Below are 14,288 nucleotides of genomic sequence, written 5' to 3' on the forward strand. Positions count from 1 at the left end.
CTACGCCGCCGCTGGGAAGTGCCAGACTGTGCCGAGGGTCCGTTCTCAGGCTGCTGAGGATTTTGTGGAGGCTGCCGTTGCTTTCCCTGGCATTGCTGTAAGTCGTATGATGGAGGTTCAGGTCTCTTTGAAGCCTGTAGCTCAGGCTGTTATGGCCTGTTCCGTTGAGGCTGGCGTTCGAGTGGAAGGAAGCCGTGGACACGACCGAGAGCGGTCGGCTTTGGGGTTTGGGAGGCGAAGCGGAGGTCAATTGAGTGGTCCGAGACGTGAGTGACGCCAGAGAGGCATTTGAATGACGAGTCTGGCGACCGATGCTGTTCTCAATGACAATGTCCGACTCCTCGTCGCTGTCCAAGTCGTCGTGGGCGTAGCTGGAGCTCACAGCGGGCATGGAGGAGGGCAGGGACTGTGTGCTGTTGATGCCTGAGCTGCTGCTGCTATCTGAAGACTGACCAGAACTTCCTGATGCACGACTGGCTCGCACAACATTGTTACGCTGATTAGCCGGCTTCACCGTGACGATCAAGTTGTGGCTGTTGGCGATCATCATGTCGGTCACCTGGTCCAGAGTCTTGCCCGTCACCTCTATTCCGTTAACCTCGAGAACTTCGTCGTTGACGGCGAGCAGACCAGTTCCTTCAGCCAGGCCACCAGGGACCAGGCGTGAGATAAAGATACCTGGCACCTTCTCTAGGCCGTGTGCTGTGACGCGTACGCTGGTGCCATCTCGTATGTAGAAACCGAGCGGTTTGTGTGAGCCGTGACGGTACAGCCTGACACGCCGGTGTGACTCGGGTACGATGTCCACATCGATGATGGACGACACGGGACGGAAGTCCTGAGGAAGGCCGATGCGGATGTGCGGACGCTTCCTGTTCAGATCGTTGCGCAGGGCCACGACGGCCTTTTTCTTTCGGGTCAATGTGTTGGTCCCAAAGGTGCTGTAGTCAATTTCCTCTGTGAAAGAAATAAAAAGAGAAAATGGTGAAGCTTTTAGCATTGTTTTTATCTGACTTTTAAATAAGAAGCGGTTTTTATAGAAGACAAGAGAAGCTCATCTACCATGAACACACTAGTACAAATATGTAACAATAGTGTAAAGCATAGTGTCATAGTGTAAAGCATCTCAGCCTCAAATACTGTATATTATATCCATCTATTTTAAGTTTGATGCCAAGGAGCACGCTCCCTTATATTACTTGCTTTCTTAGTTAAGATTCTCAGCTTGAGAGCCTGCTCACTCACTCACTCACTCACTCACTCACTCACTCACTCACTCACTCACTCACTCACTCACTCACTCACTCACTCACTCACTCACTCACTCACTCACTCACTCACTCACTCACTCACTCACTCACTCACTCACTCACTCACTCACTCACTCACTCACTCACTCACTCACTCACTCACACTTATCCGAACTACCTCGGGTCACGGGGAGCCTGTGCCTATCTCAGGCGTCATCGGGCATCAAGGCAGGATACACCCTGGACAGAGTGCCAACCCATCACAGGGCACACACACACTCTCATTCACTCATGCACTCACACACTACGGACAATTTTCCAGAGATGCCAATCAACCTACGATGCATGTCTTTGGACCGGGGGAGGAAACCGGAGTACCCGGAGGAAACCCCCAAGGCACGGGGAGAACATGCAAACTCCACACACACAAGGTGGAGGCGGGAATCGAACCCCCAACCCTGGAGGTGTGAGGCGAACGTGCTAACCACTAAGCCACCGTGTCCCCATCAGTATATCAGTATATAACAAAATCAAAATGTTTTGATCTTTAGCTGTGTGTAATATGGACTGATGAACAGCTGGATTAAACTGTATGATGCGCATACATGTGAGGAGGAGTACGATTCAGATCAACACCGGAAAGAGGCAGGACGTGTGTGAATTTAATTGAGATGAAATTTCAACAGGTTTATTTAGTTAAATTGCTGTTATCTATATTCTGTAAACCTTTAGGCGAGCTACTCAGACGTGGGCAATAAATGAGAGCTACTGAAGTAAAGAAAAACAAAACGACAAGAACAAATCATCATCGTCGACAACAAATGTACCAATCCATCATCTCTCCCTGACAGAGAGGCTCCATGTGAACGTACTGGGTGGAGCAGGGGCCGGTGGTTAAGAGGTTTTTACGGCTCTCTCCACACACACCCTGCTGTCGGATGCCTTTTGTGCCTAATGACAGTGTTTCCCCCCCCCACAAGACCACACATCAGTTTAATGAGGATTCTCAGGGAGCAATCAATGCCACATACAGACCAAACCACAGCTATTCAAGGTACATAGCACCGCTACAAACTACGTCCAGTCTCCAGCTGCGGCCCAGCGTGCAGCTTGAAGGTCACACGCTGCCTGTTCGAGCTCTGTGCTGCATGTAACAATACTCATATGAAGTTTTATCAAAGCGCCACTTTGTGGTTATTGTTAGGCAGCAGAAACAATCTGACTGAACACAGACTCAATTTTATTACGTGCTGGAATTTCAGCCGCGAGCGCAAGTCTGCTGATAGGAACCACATTGGAGAGCTTGACTCTCAATCCCCCTTTCTGTCTCTCTCTCTCTCTCTGTGTCTCTGTGTCTCTTTCTCCCCCTCCTTCCATTTCTTTCCCTCTTACTCTCGTTCTCTCTCTTTCCGTCTCTCTTCACCCCCCCTTTCCATCTCTCTCGCTCCCTCCCTCATACAGTTTCCCTCTTTCTCTCTTCTCTCTCTCTCTCTCTCTCTCTCTCTCTCTCTCTCTCTCTCTCTCTCTCTCTCTCTCTCTCTCTCTCTCTCTCTCTCTCTCTCTCTCTCTCTCTCTCTCTCTCTCTCTCTCTCTCTCTCTCTCTCACTCTCACTCACTCTCTCACTCACTCTCTCACTCACTCTCTCACTCACTCTCTCTCTCTCTCTCTCACTCTCTAATTAGGAAAATCCAGAACTCACCAGATCTTCACTCTTACTTGCTCTTATGTCACAGCATTGTCCCACACTCTTTCTCCGCTCGCTCGAGGTTCTTGACTAAGTTAGTGTGCAGTAGGTGAAAGCAGTTTGAGTAACGGAGCATAAGGGTTGCTCAGATTATTATCCTGAGGCGTGTCCCAAGTCGCTTACTCGTACACTATTCTACTCTGTCGTGTAGTATGTATAGCGTGAGTCATGTGTTTACATAAACAAGTAGAAGAAAAAGTGCACTTTAAGCACCAAACACAAATATTGGACACTTCATGCACTCAACGATTGCAGCTTTGCTTACGTAGAGGAAGAGGGGCGGAGCTACCAGGCGCTGACGCTGGATGAGGAAACATTTTCAAGATGCCCGACGACACTCCGGTGTACGAGACTGGGAAACTTCCACTTAGCACGAAAACCCTTAATATATTTTTGGATATTGTAGAAATATAAAAATAACAAGCACATAACTACCACACTGACCAAAGAGCGTAAGACTTAACACTTTTGCCACAACTAAAATCTTTTGAAGCTTAGCATGAGCAGACCATCTGAGACACTGAGGCACGATAGGAAAACAAACACACTATTCTAATGCTGTGTAGCTCATGTGAGAGCCGACTAAACAGAACACAAAGTCTGGCTAAAATCAGCAGGGAAAAGGCACAATTATTTAAGGTTTCCTGCACGACAGAAGCCAAGCCTTAGAAACATTAAGCTTAAACAAGGCACACAATCATGAGCAAAGCTGCAAGGGTAAGAAAATAATTACGGGCTTATTGTTTTGCAAACGGTTCTTTAATCAAGAAACGTAAACCGTGACAAAAAAGGAGAAGTAAACCAGCCGAGGCAGACGGCGTCGATAATGACGGCTTCACTGAGCACCGCACATCGGCGCGGACACAAAGAGAGACTTCTAAAGCTTCAGTGAAGAGACGAAGTGCTTCACACAGTGCCAGGCACCCACTGCTGTCACCTGACTCAGCCTGGTAGAAGGGCAGGGGTCAAAGGTCAGGGGTTACACAAGGGGTGGGAGGAGAGCGAAGAGAAGGAGGGATGCATTCCAGCATGGTGTAAAGCTTTTTACGAACAAATGTTCGTAGCTTCAAAATAAACTGTGATATCAAACCCATTTCTGCTCTCTGAGATGCTCCAAGTGTTTGTACATAAACGTCTAAAATATGAAGCTGTTTATATTCAACCACTAAGAATCTGTTTAAGATAAAATCACACGTCTCACACGAAAGCCAACAAAGTCCTGACTCACAGCCAGAAAATCAGTCATTTATTTATTCAGATCGAAAATGTCCCATAAGTTCATTTGTATTTTGCTGCAGAAAATATTCCGAGCTGCGCCGCAGTGGAAGTCGCGTTAAGATCCATGCTCGAAGTGCAGCACGGCTGATTTGTCAGCTTTCGCAAGAATAATCAGTCGGCTATTGTTGTCGCAGTCGCTCTGTCGGTGCGTGATAATGGGCTCACGCTGTGGGAACGGGACGGTGGGAGAGCAGGCAGTCTTTTGTCCCAGATTTCCCACCTCTCATTAACTTCCACAGTGAAACGGCCCTCCTTTCAAGTGGCGCACAATTTTGACAGAGGCTAATAAAAGCAGGGATCTAAAGGCCTTAACAGCCAGTCATTAGGGCTCACAGTGCAGTTTACTTTGCATTAAACTCCAGAGCCTAATGAAAAGTCCCAGGTTTAATACGGAAAATTAATTAACCCAGACTAAAATCTGCCGGTATTTCAGTCTCACTCACTAAACAGTTCTCTCGTGAATTGGTCCTTTCTGCAGGAAAGAGCTTTAACATCAAGCAGCCAGGATCTGCTGAAGCCAAGTGTGAAACGACACAAACACAACTTTCATTTTGCTTTTAATGCTTTTGTTATAAAAACAAACAACAACAAAAAAAGTCCACTATACATCTTCTTGCATCACTACTGTAACTTCGCTGAGAAATATTTGCTAATCATTATGATCTAACTTGAAGTTCCACAGCAGCTGAAATCAGCCAAATCTATTCTGAAACTCGCAAAAAGTTCGCAAACTGTATGAAAATCATCACCACCAGCACCATTACCATCATCACCACCACCACCACCATTATCATCACTACCTCCACCACCACCACCATAATCTCCACCATCATCATCACCACCACCACCACCATCACCTCACCATCATCATCACTACCACCACCACCACCAACACCACCTCACCACCATTATCATCACTACCTCGACCACCACCACCATAATCTCCACCATCATCATCATCACTACCACCACCACCATAATCTCCACCATAATCTCCACCATCATCACCACCACCACCTCACCATCATCATCACTACCACCACCACCATCATCACCACCACCACCATCAACACCACTTCACCATCATCATCATCACTACCACCACCACCATAATCTCAACCACCATCACCAACACCACCACCATTATCATCACTACCTCCACCACCACCACCATAATCTCCACCATCATCATCATCACCACCACCATCATCACCACCACCACCACCACCTCACCATCATCATCACCACTACCTCACCATCACCAACATCACCACCACCACCTCACCACAATCACTATAATCACCACCATCATCATCACATTCATCAGCACCACTTCACCATCATCACCACCATCACTATCACCACCACCATCATCATCACCGCCTCCATCATCATCACTACCACCACCACCACCACAATCTCGACCACCATCATCAACACCACCACAACCAGCATCATTCTTCCTCCAGACTGAAGATCAAGATCACAAAAACTATGTCGTGTCATGTTTCCAGTCTGAGACGTTACCAGGACTGTCGTTTGATTCATGAATCTTTCTGAATATTTTCTAATTTAACAATTACAAATGTTATTCCACTGAGGTTTGTTGAAGTACGTTCATCTTCTTGTAACCAGAGTTCGCTTTAAGTGTGGTTTAAGTGTGTGAAAGCATTGTAATAAATCTTGAGTCGTTCAATGTACTTAGCTTTCATGTCTGAAAAATGTTACCATGATGTCCACCACAGTACCAATGCAAAACAATCAGAAACATCCTGCGTATGATGTACGTGATTCACAGGAGATCCCCTGACTCACTTCATCTAATAAAAGCAGTTTACTGGTGAAATTATGACTTAAAGTATGTTGAACTAGCAGACTGGTAGAATTTTCAACCCATTATAAGCTCACTGGAGACTAAAAACTAATCAGAACTCAATCATGTTGCTGACAGACTTCCAGATGTCTCTTTAATCCTGTCACAAATAAACAGAGTCACAATGACTCGAGCCTGAACTCTAAGATCGTTAAAAACAAATCGCTCAGAATGGGATTGAGTCTTTTGCTGAATTCATGACGTTTTGGTGAGAACATGGAGTTCCATCTTGACTAATAAAGTTAGTGCACAGTCAGCATATGGATCCCCTACACACACCCACACACACACACACTTTACCTCCTTAACCTGTATTACCAGCCTTACCCTGTCTCACATCTGGGAAAAGTTAAAGGTCTACATACAGAGGAGATGGAGAATGTGCTCATAGATTAGCCGTCCTCTCCATCTCTTTTCTTCTCAACACAGGTCATGGCAGTGTGTGAGAGTGTGTGTGTGTGTGTGTGGTGGAGATGAGACACCACTTGATACATTCCTCTAAAACAACAAGCGCAGCAGGGGAAGGACTTACAAAGACATCTGTCAAGCAAGACAATACACTCGTCTAATAATAATACACTCAATAACTAGCAGGAAGAGTGTTGTAGCGTCCTGTAGCTGCTACTGTCGTAAACTTGCTGCCAATAATTTAGCATTCTACCATAATGACTGGAGTAGAACGCCTGTCGTAAATACACTAAACTACTTGTCACAATCAAATTAAGCAAATCAAAATGAAAAACAAATGACCAAACAAACAAACAAACAAACAAGCCCACAGTTTTTATTTGTAACTCAAAACTTGCATCTACACAATAAAATAAAGGGTAAAATATTTCTTTACAAAAGAAAACAGTCATAAAGCACAACAATCTATACGCCTCCATGCTCTAAGTTAGCATCTGTACAAACACGCTGATCAATGACTCACACAAGACTTGGACAAAAACTATTCGAAACAACTATAAAAACACACAAACACACTAACACACAAAAACGATATATTCTACAGCAGATTGCTTTTTATTTCATTATTCTTTTTTTGCATTGTTAATTTATTTTAGCTTTAAGACCTTTAGGGTTATATTTTCGAATGATCTCTGTTTGACTTTATCTCGATTTCTTTTACACACAGACAGTCGAACATTTTATGTGTTACATGTCGCACTGTATATGATTGTGTATGTGACAACATTACGTGTGAACACAATATACTTCATTTACATTTACGGCATAAGGAAGCTGACTTATACTTTTATCTTAATCTTATACTTATCTTTATACTTTTATACAACTGAGCATTTGAGTGTTAAGGGCCTTGCTCAGAGGCCCAGTGGTGACATCTTGGTGGATCTGGGAGTCAAACTCTCAACCTTCGTATTGGTTGTCCAACACTTTCACCACATGACTACCACATCCCAGTGGATCAGGTTTGGTGATCAGTTGATCACTTGAGTGGATCAGGTTTGGTGACCAGTTCAGATTTGAAAATCCAAACACAGATCAAGCCTTTCTGATTAAAATACGGAGATACTTGGATCATCCCTGTATCATTCTGCTACTTTTTATCTTTACACTTTAGCAAAATAGCATTTCACCATTTTTTAAATCGTTGGTCTGCTTTCCCGAGAATATAAACGTCTCTAAACTAAAGCGCAGATTGGATTTTTCTGGAATATAATGTTTAACACTAAAAATGTAAAGATTTTTTTATGTCAGTATATTTAATAAAATATGTTTACAAATTAGTTCTATACTATTGTATTTTTCTGATCATAATGATCATAGAATAACGATCAGTCATACATAACAGAATGAAAGGGTTTAACGCATGTTATGAATATTATATAAACCTGTAAATACTGTTCCTCTCAATGTAAATTCAACAGACTCACAGATTCATAGTGCATTAAACATCATTTTAATTTGCAATTAGTAAAAAAAAAAAAAAATGATTAAAAAAAAAAAAAACACACACACACACACAACTAATAAAGCAGAAGTATTTCCGCTTTACAATCCAGCACCAAAGTAGTATTTTATAATATCTGACCTTACTGGCTGATACTGACATGTTAATGATAAGTGCCTCCAGGATCAAGCAAATTCCACGATGTTACGTGAAGCTTGCAATTTTCCGAAAATGACACAGACTTTCTTCAGAATTCGGGTCGAGACGTGGCGCGTGACATCATCACAACACGCATTCTTCCATTCCTGTGCATGGCACGAGTACAGCTCTCAGTGAAAGTCATTATAAGAGGTTAAAAGATGAACCACATGCTTGCAGTTTCAACTATTTGAGTGGTTAAAAAAAATAAAAAAATCTAAAAAAGCAGAAAACAGCATTCCCAGCACGGACAGAATGTGTATCAGGGCGGATAGTGCCCTGACCTCATTGTGCCCAGAACATGACCCTCAAAATTCCCCAAACTCTCTCACAAGCTGCTAACTGAGTCAACCCAGACCTGCTGTCTAATCTTGGCATGTCATGCATGATAACAAACAGTTCAGAGTCTTCCAGGGGTTTAAGGTGCTAATGAAGGTCTAAGTCCACCCCTGAATGTTTTTTTTTAGAAGAACCAGATAAAATCTGTATTGATAAAATCTTCTGATTCTCTTCCCGCTGCTTTGAAACGTAGCTGTATAAACTCGCACGCCTCTAAAGCAGGCTACAGCAACAGGATACGGCACGTTTGTCCTGATAATTACAGAGTCACGGTGGCAAAAGTACACGCTTTCCTTCTGCACTACAAACACAAGACAATGCACAAAGAGAGGCAAAGAAATAGCTCACTTCCAGTCGTGCTTTTTTTTTTTTTAAAACCGCAACTGCTTGGGTTGCATTTTTTTCCTCCTTCGCACTCGGAGACGTGGATTAAGATGTGGTTTAAGAAAAGGAAACTACAGCCTTGTATGTAAATAATGAGAAATTACAGTTTTCATGGCATGTTAAGCTTCTTAGGATGAATCACAAAGCCTCAGCTTTCTTGGGAGGAAGATGATGGTGCTTTGAAACAACGTTTGTAAAAGTCTTTTCTTTCAGCTTCATGCTTGAAGAACGCTGAACTCTCAAATTCCTCAGTTGAATATTAATACTATAACAAATTAACCAGCCAGCCTACGCTGATGCGAAGTCTCCAGTCATTACTAGCCATTTCTATGGCTGGTTTCCACGGTAACAACTTTTATCAGTGGGTGATGTTCCACTTGACAACAAATCGGTTTTCTTGTGGATAAAATGTAACATTCCGTGCGCGCGCTTCGTCACGGACCACATGCAATCGTACCTCTTCACTCCCATTGGTCTGTCCGTATTTGCATAAAGTGCGACACATCTCTGGACACGCCCACATCCACACGCTGACACTCGCTGTCACACACGTCATCAGCTCTCATTGAAACTGAACTTGTTGCTGTATGTGTGAACGCAGCATAACTGGTACGGTACTGGTAAGATTTTCTTTGACAAGACATTTGACGTTTATGGAAGAAGTCTCCATTTTTAGGGCTTTGTAACAACCACAAGTAAAAGTCTTCATGATGCAGTAGTTTGTTCCACCTCTTTGTGGATTCTTGGTTACATGACAAGCTGCATTTTCTTAGGCCGTAAGAAAAAAGCCATGGAAATTGATTGGACTTTGAACCTAGAACACCAAATGTAACTATAAATGGATAAATGTACACCTCGTTGTTGTTTAATAAACAATAATGACCAGTAATCACTTACAGGTTGGTGTGGATTAAAGAATAGAACATGTCAAGACGTACCGTTATTGGAAAAGAATCAACTCTGCCACAATCAGAATCACCACACCACATCACACCACATCACACATCACACCACATCACACCACATCACATCACATCACATCACACCACACCACATCACATCACATCACATCACACCAAATCACACCACATCACATCACACCACATCACACCAAATCACACCACATCACACATCACACCACATCACACCACATCACACCACATCACACCACATCACACCACATCACACATCACACCACATCACACATCACACCACATCACACCACATCACACCACATCACACCACATCACACCACATCACACCACATCACACCACATCACACAAAATCACATCACACCACACCACATCACATCACACCACATCACACAAAATCACATCACACATCACACCACATCACATCACATCACATCACACCAAATCACACCACATCACATCACACCACATCACACCACATCACACCACATCACATCACATCACACCACATCACACAAAATCACATCACACCACACCACATCACATCACACCACATCACACAAAATCACATCACACATCACACCACATCACATCACATCACATCACACCAAATCACACCACATCACATCACACCACATCACACCACATCACACCACATCACATCACCTCACACCACATCACACAAAATCACATCACACCACACCACATCACATCACACCACATCACACAAAATCACATCACACATCACACCACATCACATCACATCACATCACACCAAATCACACCACATCACATCACACCACATCACACCACATCACACCACATCACACATCACATCACATCACACATCACACCACATCACACCAAATCACATCACACATCACACCACATCACACCACATCACATCACATCACATCACACACCACACCACACATCACACCAAATCACATCACACATCACACCACATCACACATCACACCACACCACACCACACATCACACCACATCACACCACATCACATCACACATCACATCACACCACACCACACCACATCACATCACATCACATCACACACCACACCACACCAAATCACATCACACATCACACCACATCACACATCACACCACATCACACATCACACCACACATCACACCACATCACACCACACCACATACCACATCACACCACACCACATACCACATCACACCACACATCACACCAAATCACATCACACATTACACACCACACCACGTCACACCAAATCACATCACACACCACATCACACCACATAACACCACATCACACCAAATCACATCACACACCACACCACACACCACACCATATCAGCACTGATGATTTTTCTAACACTACTTGTGAGTGTTTTATTCCTCAGTAAGTGTTACTAATGTGAGTAAAAGTTCTGTTTTATTTCTATTATTTGAATTATGATATAAAAGGATTATGAGAAATAATAGGCATCACTGTTCCTAATTAAGTTCCTAAGTGTTTTTTTAAATTAGTTGAATAATTGTAAATTAAATCCTATTTTGCTTACAGCTGAAGGGGCTGATGTTATTGCCGCAACAGCATGAGAGTTAAAATCATGTAGAGACACATTTTGTGAAAACCACATGGGGCACTCATGACCCATCCTCCCATCCACACACACCCCCCCCCCTCTATGTGTGTGTGAGTGTGTGTGAGTGTCTGTGTGTGTGTCTCTCTCTCTCTCTTTCCCCTTCTCTCTACCCAAACTGGTGGTATTTAAGAAATCACCTTGTGGGCTTGGGCAGGTTCAGACTGGCTCTGCACACCTGCAGTGCGTGCATGCACACACGCACACACACACACACACACACACACCCTTTTTTGCAAGAAACTTCCTGATTTGTGTGCTGACACATTTGTGTCAGGTTCTCCACTTGTGACCCGCTCTACTGCTACTGTTTGCTATAATGAATGACACACACACACACACACACACACACACACACACACACACAGGCTTGGCTCTACGCTGCAGGCAATTCGACAATCTAACACTCTTTATTTTGATCGATTACGTCACCTTCGTTTCATAAGAGCTTTTATGACACTGATTGCCTCCATCACCAAGGCAACAAGGATCTGATTGGACAGCAAGTTTACTCTGTATTATTACAGACTATGATATTACTATTGGAGAGTACTCGCTTGAGTATCTTTTTAAAATTCACACTCTCTTCATCAAAGCCTGTGTTTCCTATTTGCTTCTCCGTCTCTGGGATGAACTCATGAACTCTGGAGCAGTTTGAGACTGGCAGGAGGCCCGCATGCTTGTGGAGAGATTCTGTCTCCGGTTCTGTCTCACTGCCATCTGGGCTAAACGCACTGTCGGTATTTTACATTCTGCCAGTTGCAGTCAAGCCAGTAAACAAACCTGTCCAAATAGTGCTGAGAGAAATGATTCACAAAAGATTCATTCTTTTAAATGACTCTTTCAAGCGAGTCAGGTTTTAAAAAAAAGAAGCTAATGCTCAAGAAGTGTTTGGAAAATTTTTCCACAAAGTAAAAACAGTTTTAGTTTAAAAATGTGCTATAACTATATCTAGACAGCCAGAAGCATCTCATTTGTCAGTCTTGCTAACATAATTATATCAAAATATCACCTGGCAAGATGTGTGATATAGTTTAATTCATTCTACTCACCTTGTCAGTCTCTAAAATGTATTAATCCCTGGGTTTACGGTGTAATTTGGTGTAAACTGTACATTACATTTAAATTGTATTGGTGTATACAAAACCATACTCAGTATGTCATGTAGTCAAATGCAAAACCGAACAAAAAAGAAACCAGAATAAAAAAAAAAGAATAAATAAAACAGAACTAGAACTAAGTGGATAAAATAAAATACAATTGGAATAAAAATAGAATAAAACTAGTTACAATAACAAAAGAACGATCTGTTATAGATTTGTTACAGAGCTCTTTAACCATGAACAGGATGTAATGAATCAAATGAATCAATTCATAAAGTTTGATTCAGTTAAAACAACTAAATGAGCATCAAAGCGAGTCATCATCCCGTTACTGGCAAGAGCACAAAAAGCTTTTTGTGCTGAATTATTGTGCAGGATCATTGCACACATACCTGCGCGTCAAACCTGAAACGGTTGCCGTCTGTGGCCAGTCTAGCCTTCTGGAGTGCTCCAGGAAAGACAAAGGATCTATGTTGTGTATCCTCTGTCATTTGGCTGATCATGAATGGTGATGACAGGAACTTTCAATCTGTTGTAATGTCAAGATAAAGGACTCGAGCCAACTCCACGTTCAAATCCCCGTAACTGGCGGCTTAGCATGATCCCTCTAACCAATAAGATTCGAGCTTCAGGCTTTTAGGGCAGTATAGACTATCTGTCAATCTCCACCACATCTCGCTGCATTAGCGGTCTCTGATCTATATCTATCCTAATGGTGCCAGGTCAAGCGTCAGCCTGTCGAAATCCCATGATGCATTGCAAAGTCCTGTTGTGTGCAAATCCCTTAGTAAACTGAAATAAGAGAGACAAGAAGGTTCTAATAAGATGAATGAATTTGCTCTACCATGCATCACTAGGCTGCGGGGAATTAAAGGAACTCGTTGTCCCTAAAGTAATAATTTCACGTGGTTAAGACATTAGAACATCGGGATGCTAAGCAGTGATCGGAACATGTTAATCAACATCATTGAGCTATTCTGAAGCTTCATTCTTGTGGGAGCCAAATTCCATTACGAGCGCACAGAGTGAATCTGTGACCTAATGACAGTCAGCTCACAGAGCAGGTCAAAGGCAAGCAGACATTCCAGGAGTTCAGGCAAATGCTTGGAATGTGTGTGTGTGTGTGTGTGTGTCAGTCGTCATAACCCCCCCTCCACCCACACCCCACACACACATACAGACACACAAAATATTGCGTATTTATATCATGATAACGTACTAGCACAGTTTGTACTAACTTCTTCTGTTGTATGTAAACAGACCTTGAGTGGTCATATTGTTCTTCTTCCTCGTCCAACTACATTTAAAAAAAAAAATAAATCATGTTCACTCACATCATTTGAAGAAAACAAAGAAACTTCAGTAAGGAGACCATTAAAGTTTTCCATAAGTTAAGTTTTCCATTAAATGCTTCATGACAGAGGACTCTGCTCTTTCTGGTGTCTCGGTAACATGACGACACAATGCTGCTGATTTGTTTCCTAAAACAACACACCCTCGGGTGATTTATTTAACACTCAAGGCTGCTTAATACATATTTAACGACTGTCCAAGACATAGTTATTTAGTTATAATAATAATAATAATAATAATAATAATAATAATAATGAATAAAAGCTTTAAAATGTCTGTATAAA

At 42.7% G+C, this 14,288-nt stretch overlaps 1 protein-coding gene across 1 annotated transcript in view; it reads right to left on the minus strand.

Annotated features, from left to right (window-relative positions):
* Positions 1–14,288, minus strand: part of pard6gb (par-6 family cell polarity regulator gamma b) — a 37,763-nt gene that overhangs the window by 1,964 nt on the left and 21,511 nt on the right. The window contains exon 3 of the mRNA XM_060865561.1: positions 1–957. This exon is cut by the window's left edge and continues 1,964 nt beyond it. Within this exon, the coding sequence (XP_060721544.1) occupies positions 1–957 (957 nt within the window). The remainder of the gene's footprint in view (positions 958–14,288) is intronic.

This window comes from Tachysurus vachellii, chromosome 3 (genome assembly GCF_030014155.1).
Source record: "Tachysurus vachellii isolate PV-2020 chromosome 3, HZAU_Pvac_v1, whole genome shotgun sequence".
In the NCBI taxonomy this organism is placed as follows: Eukaryota; Metazoa; Chordata; class Actinopteri; order Siluriformes; family Bagridae; genus Tachysurus; species Tachysurus vachellii.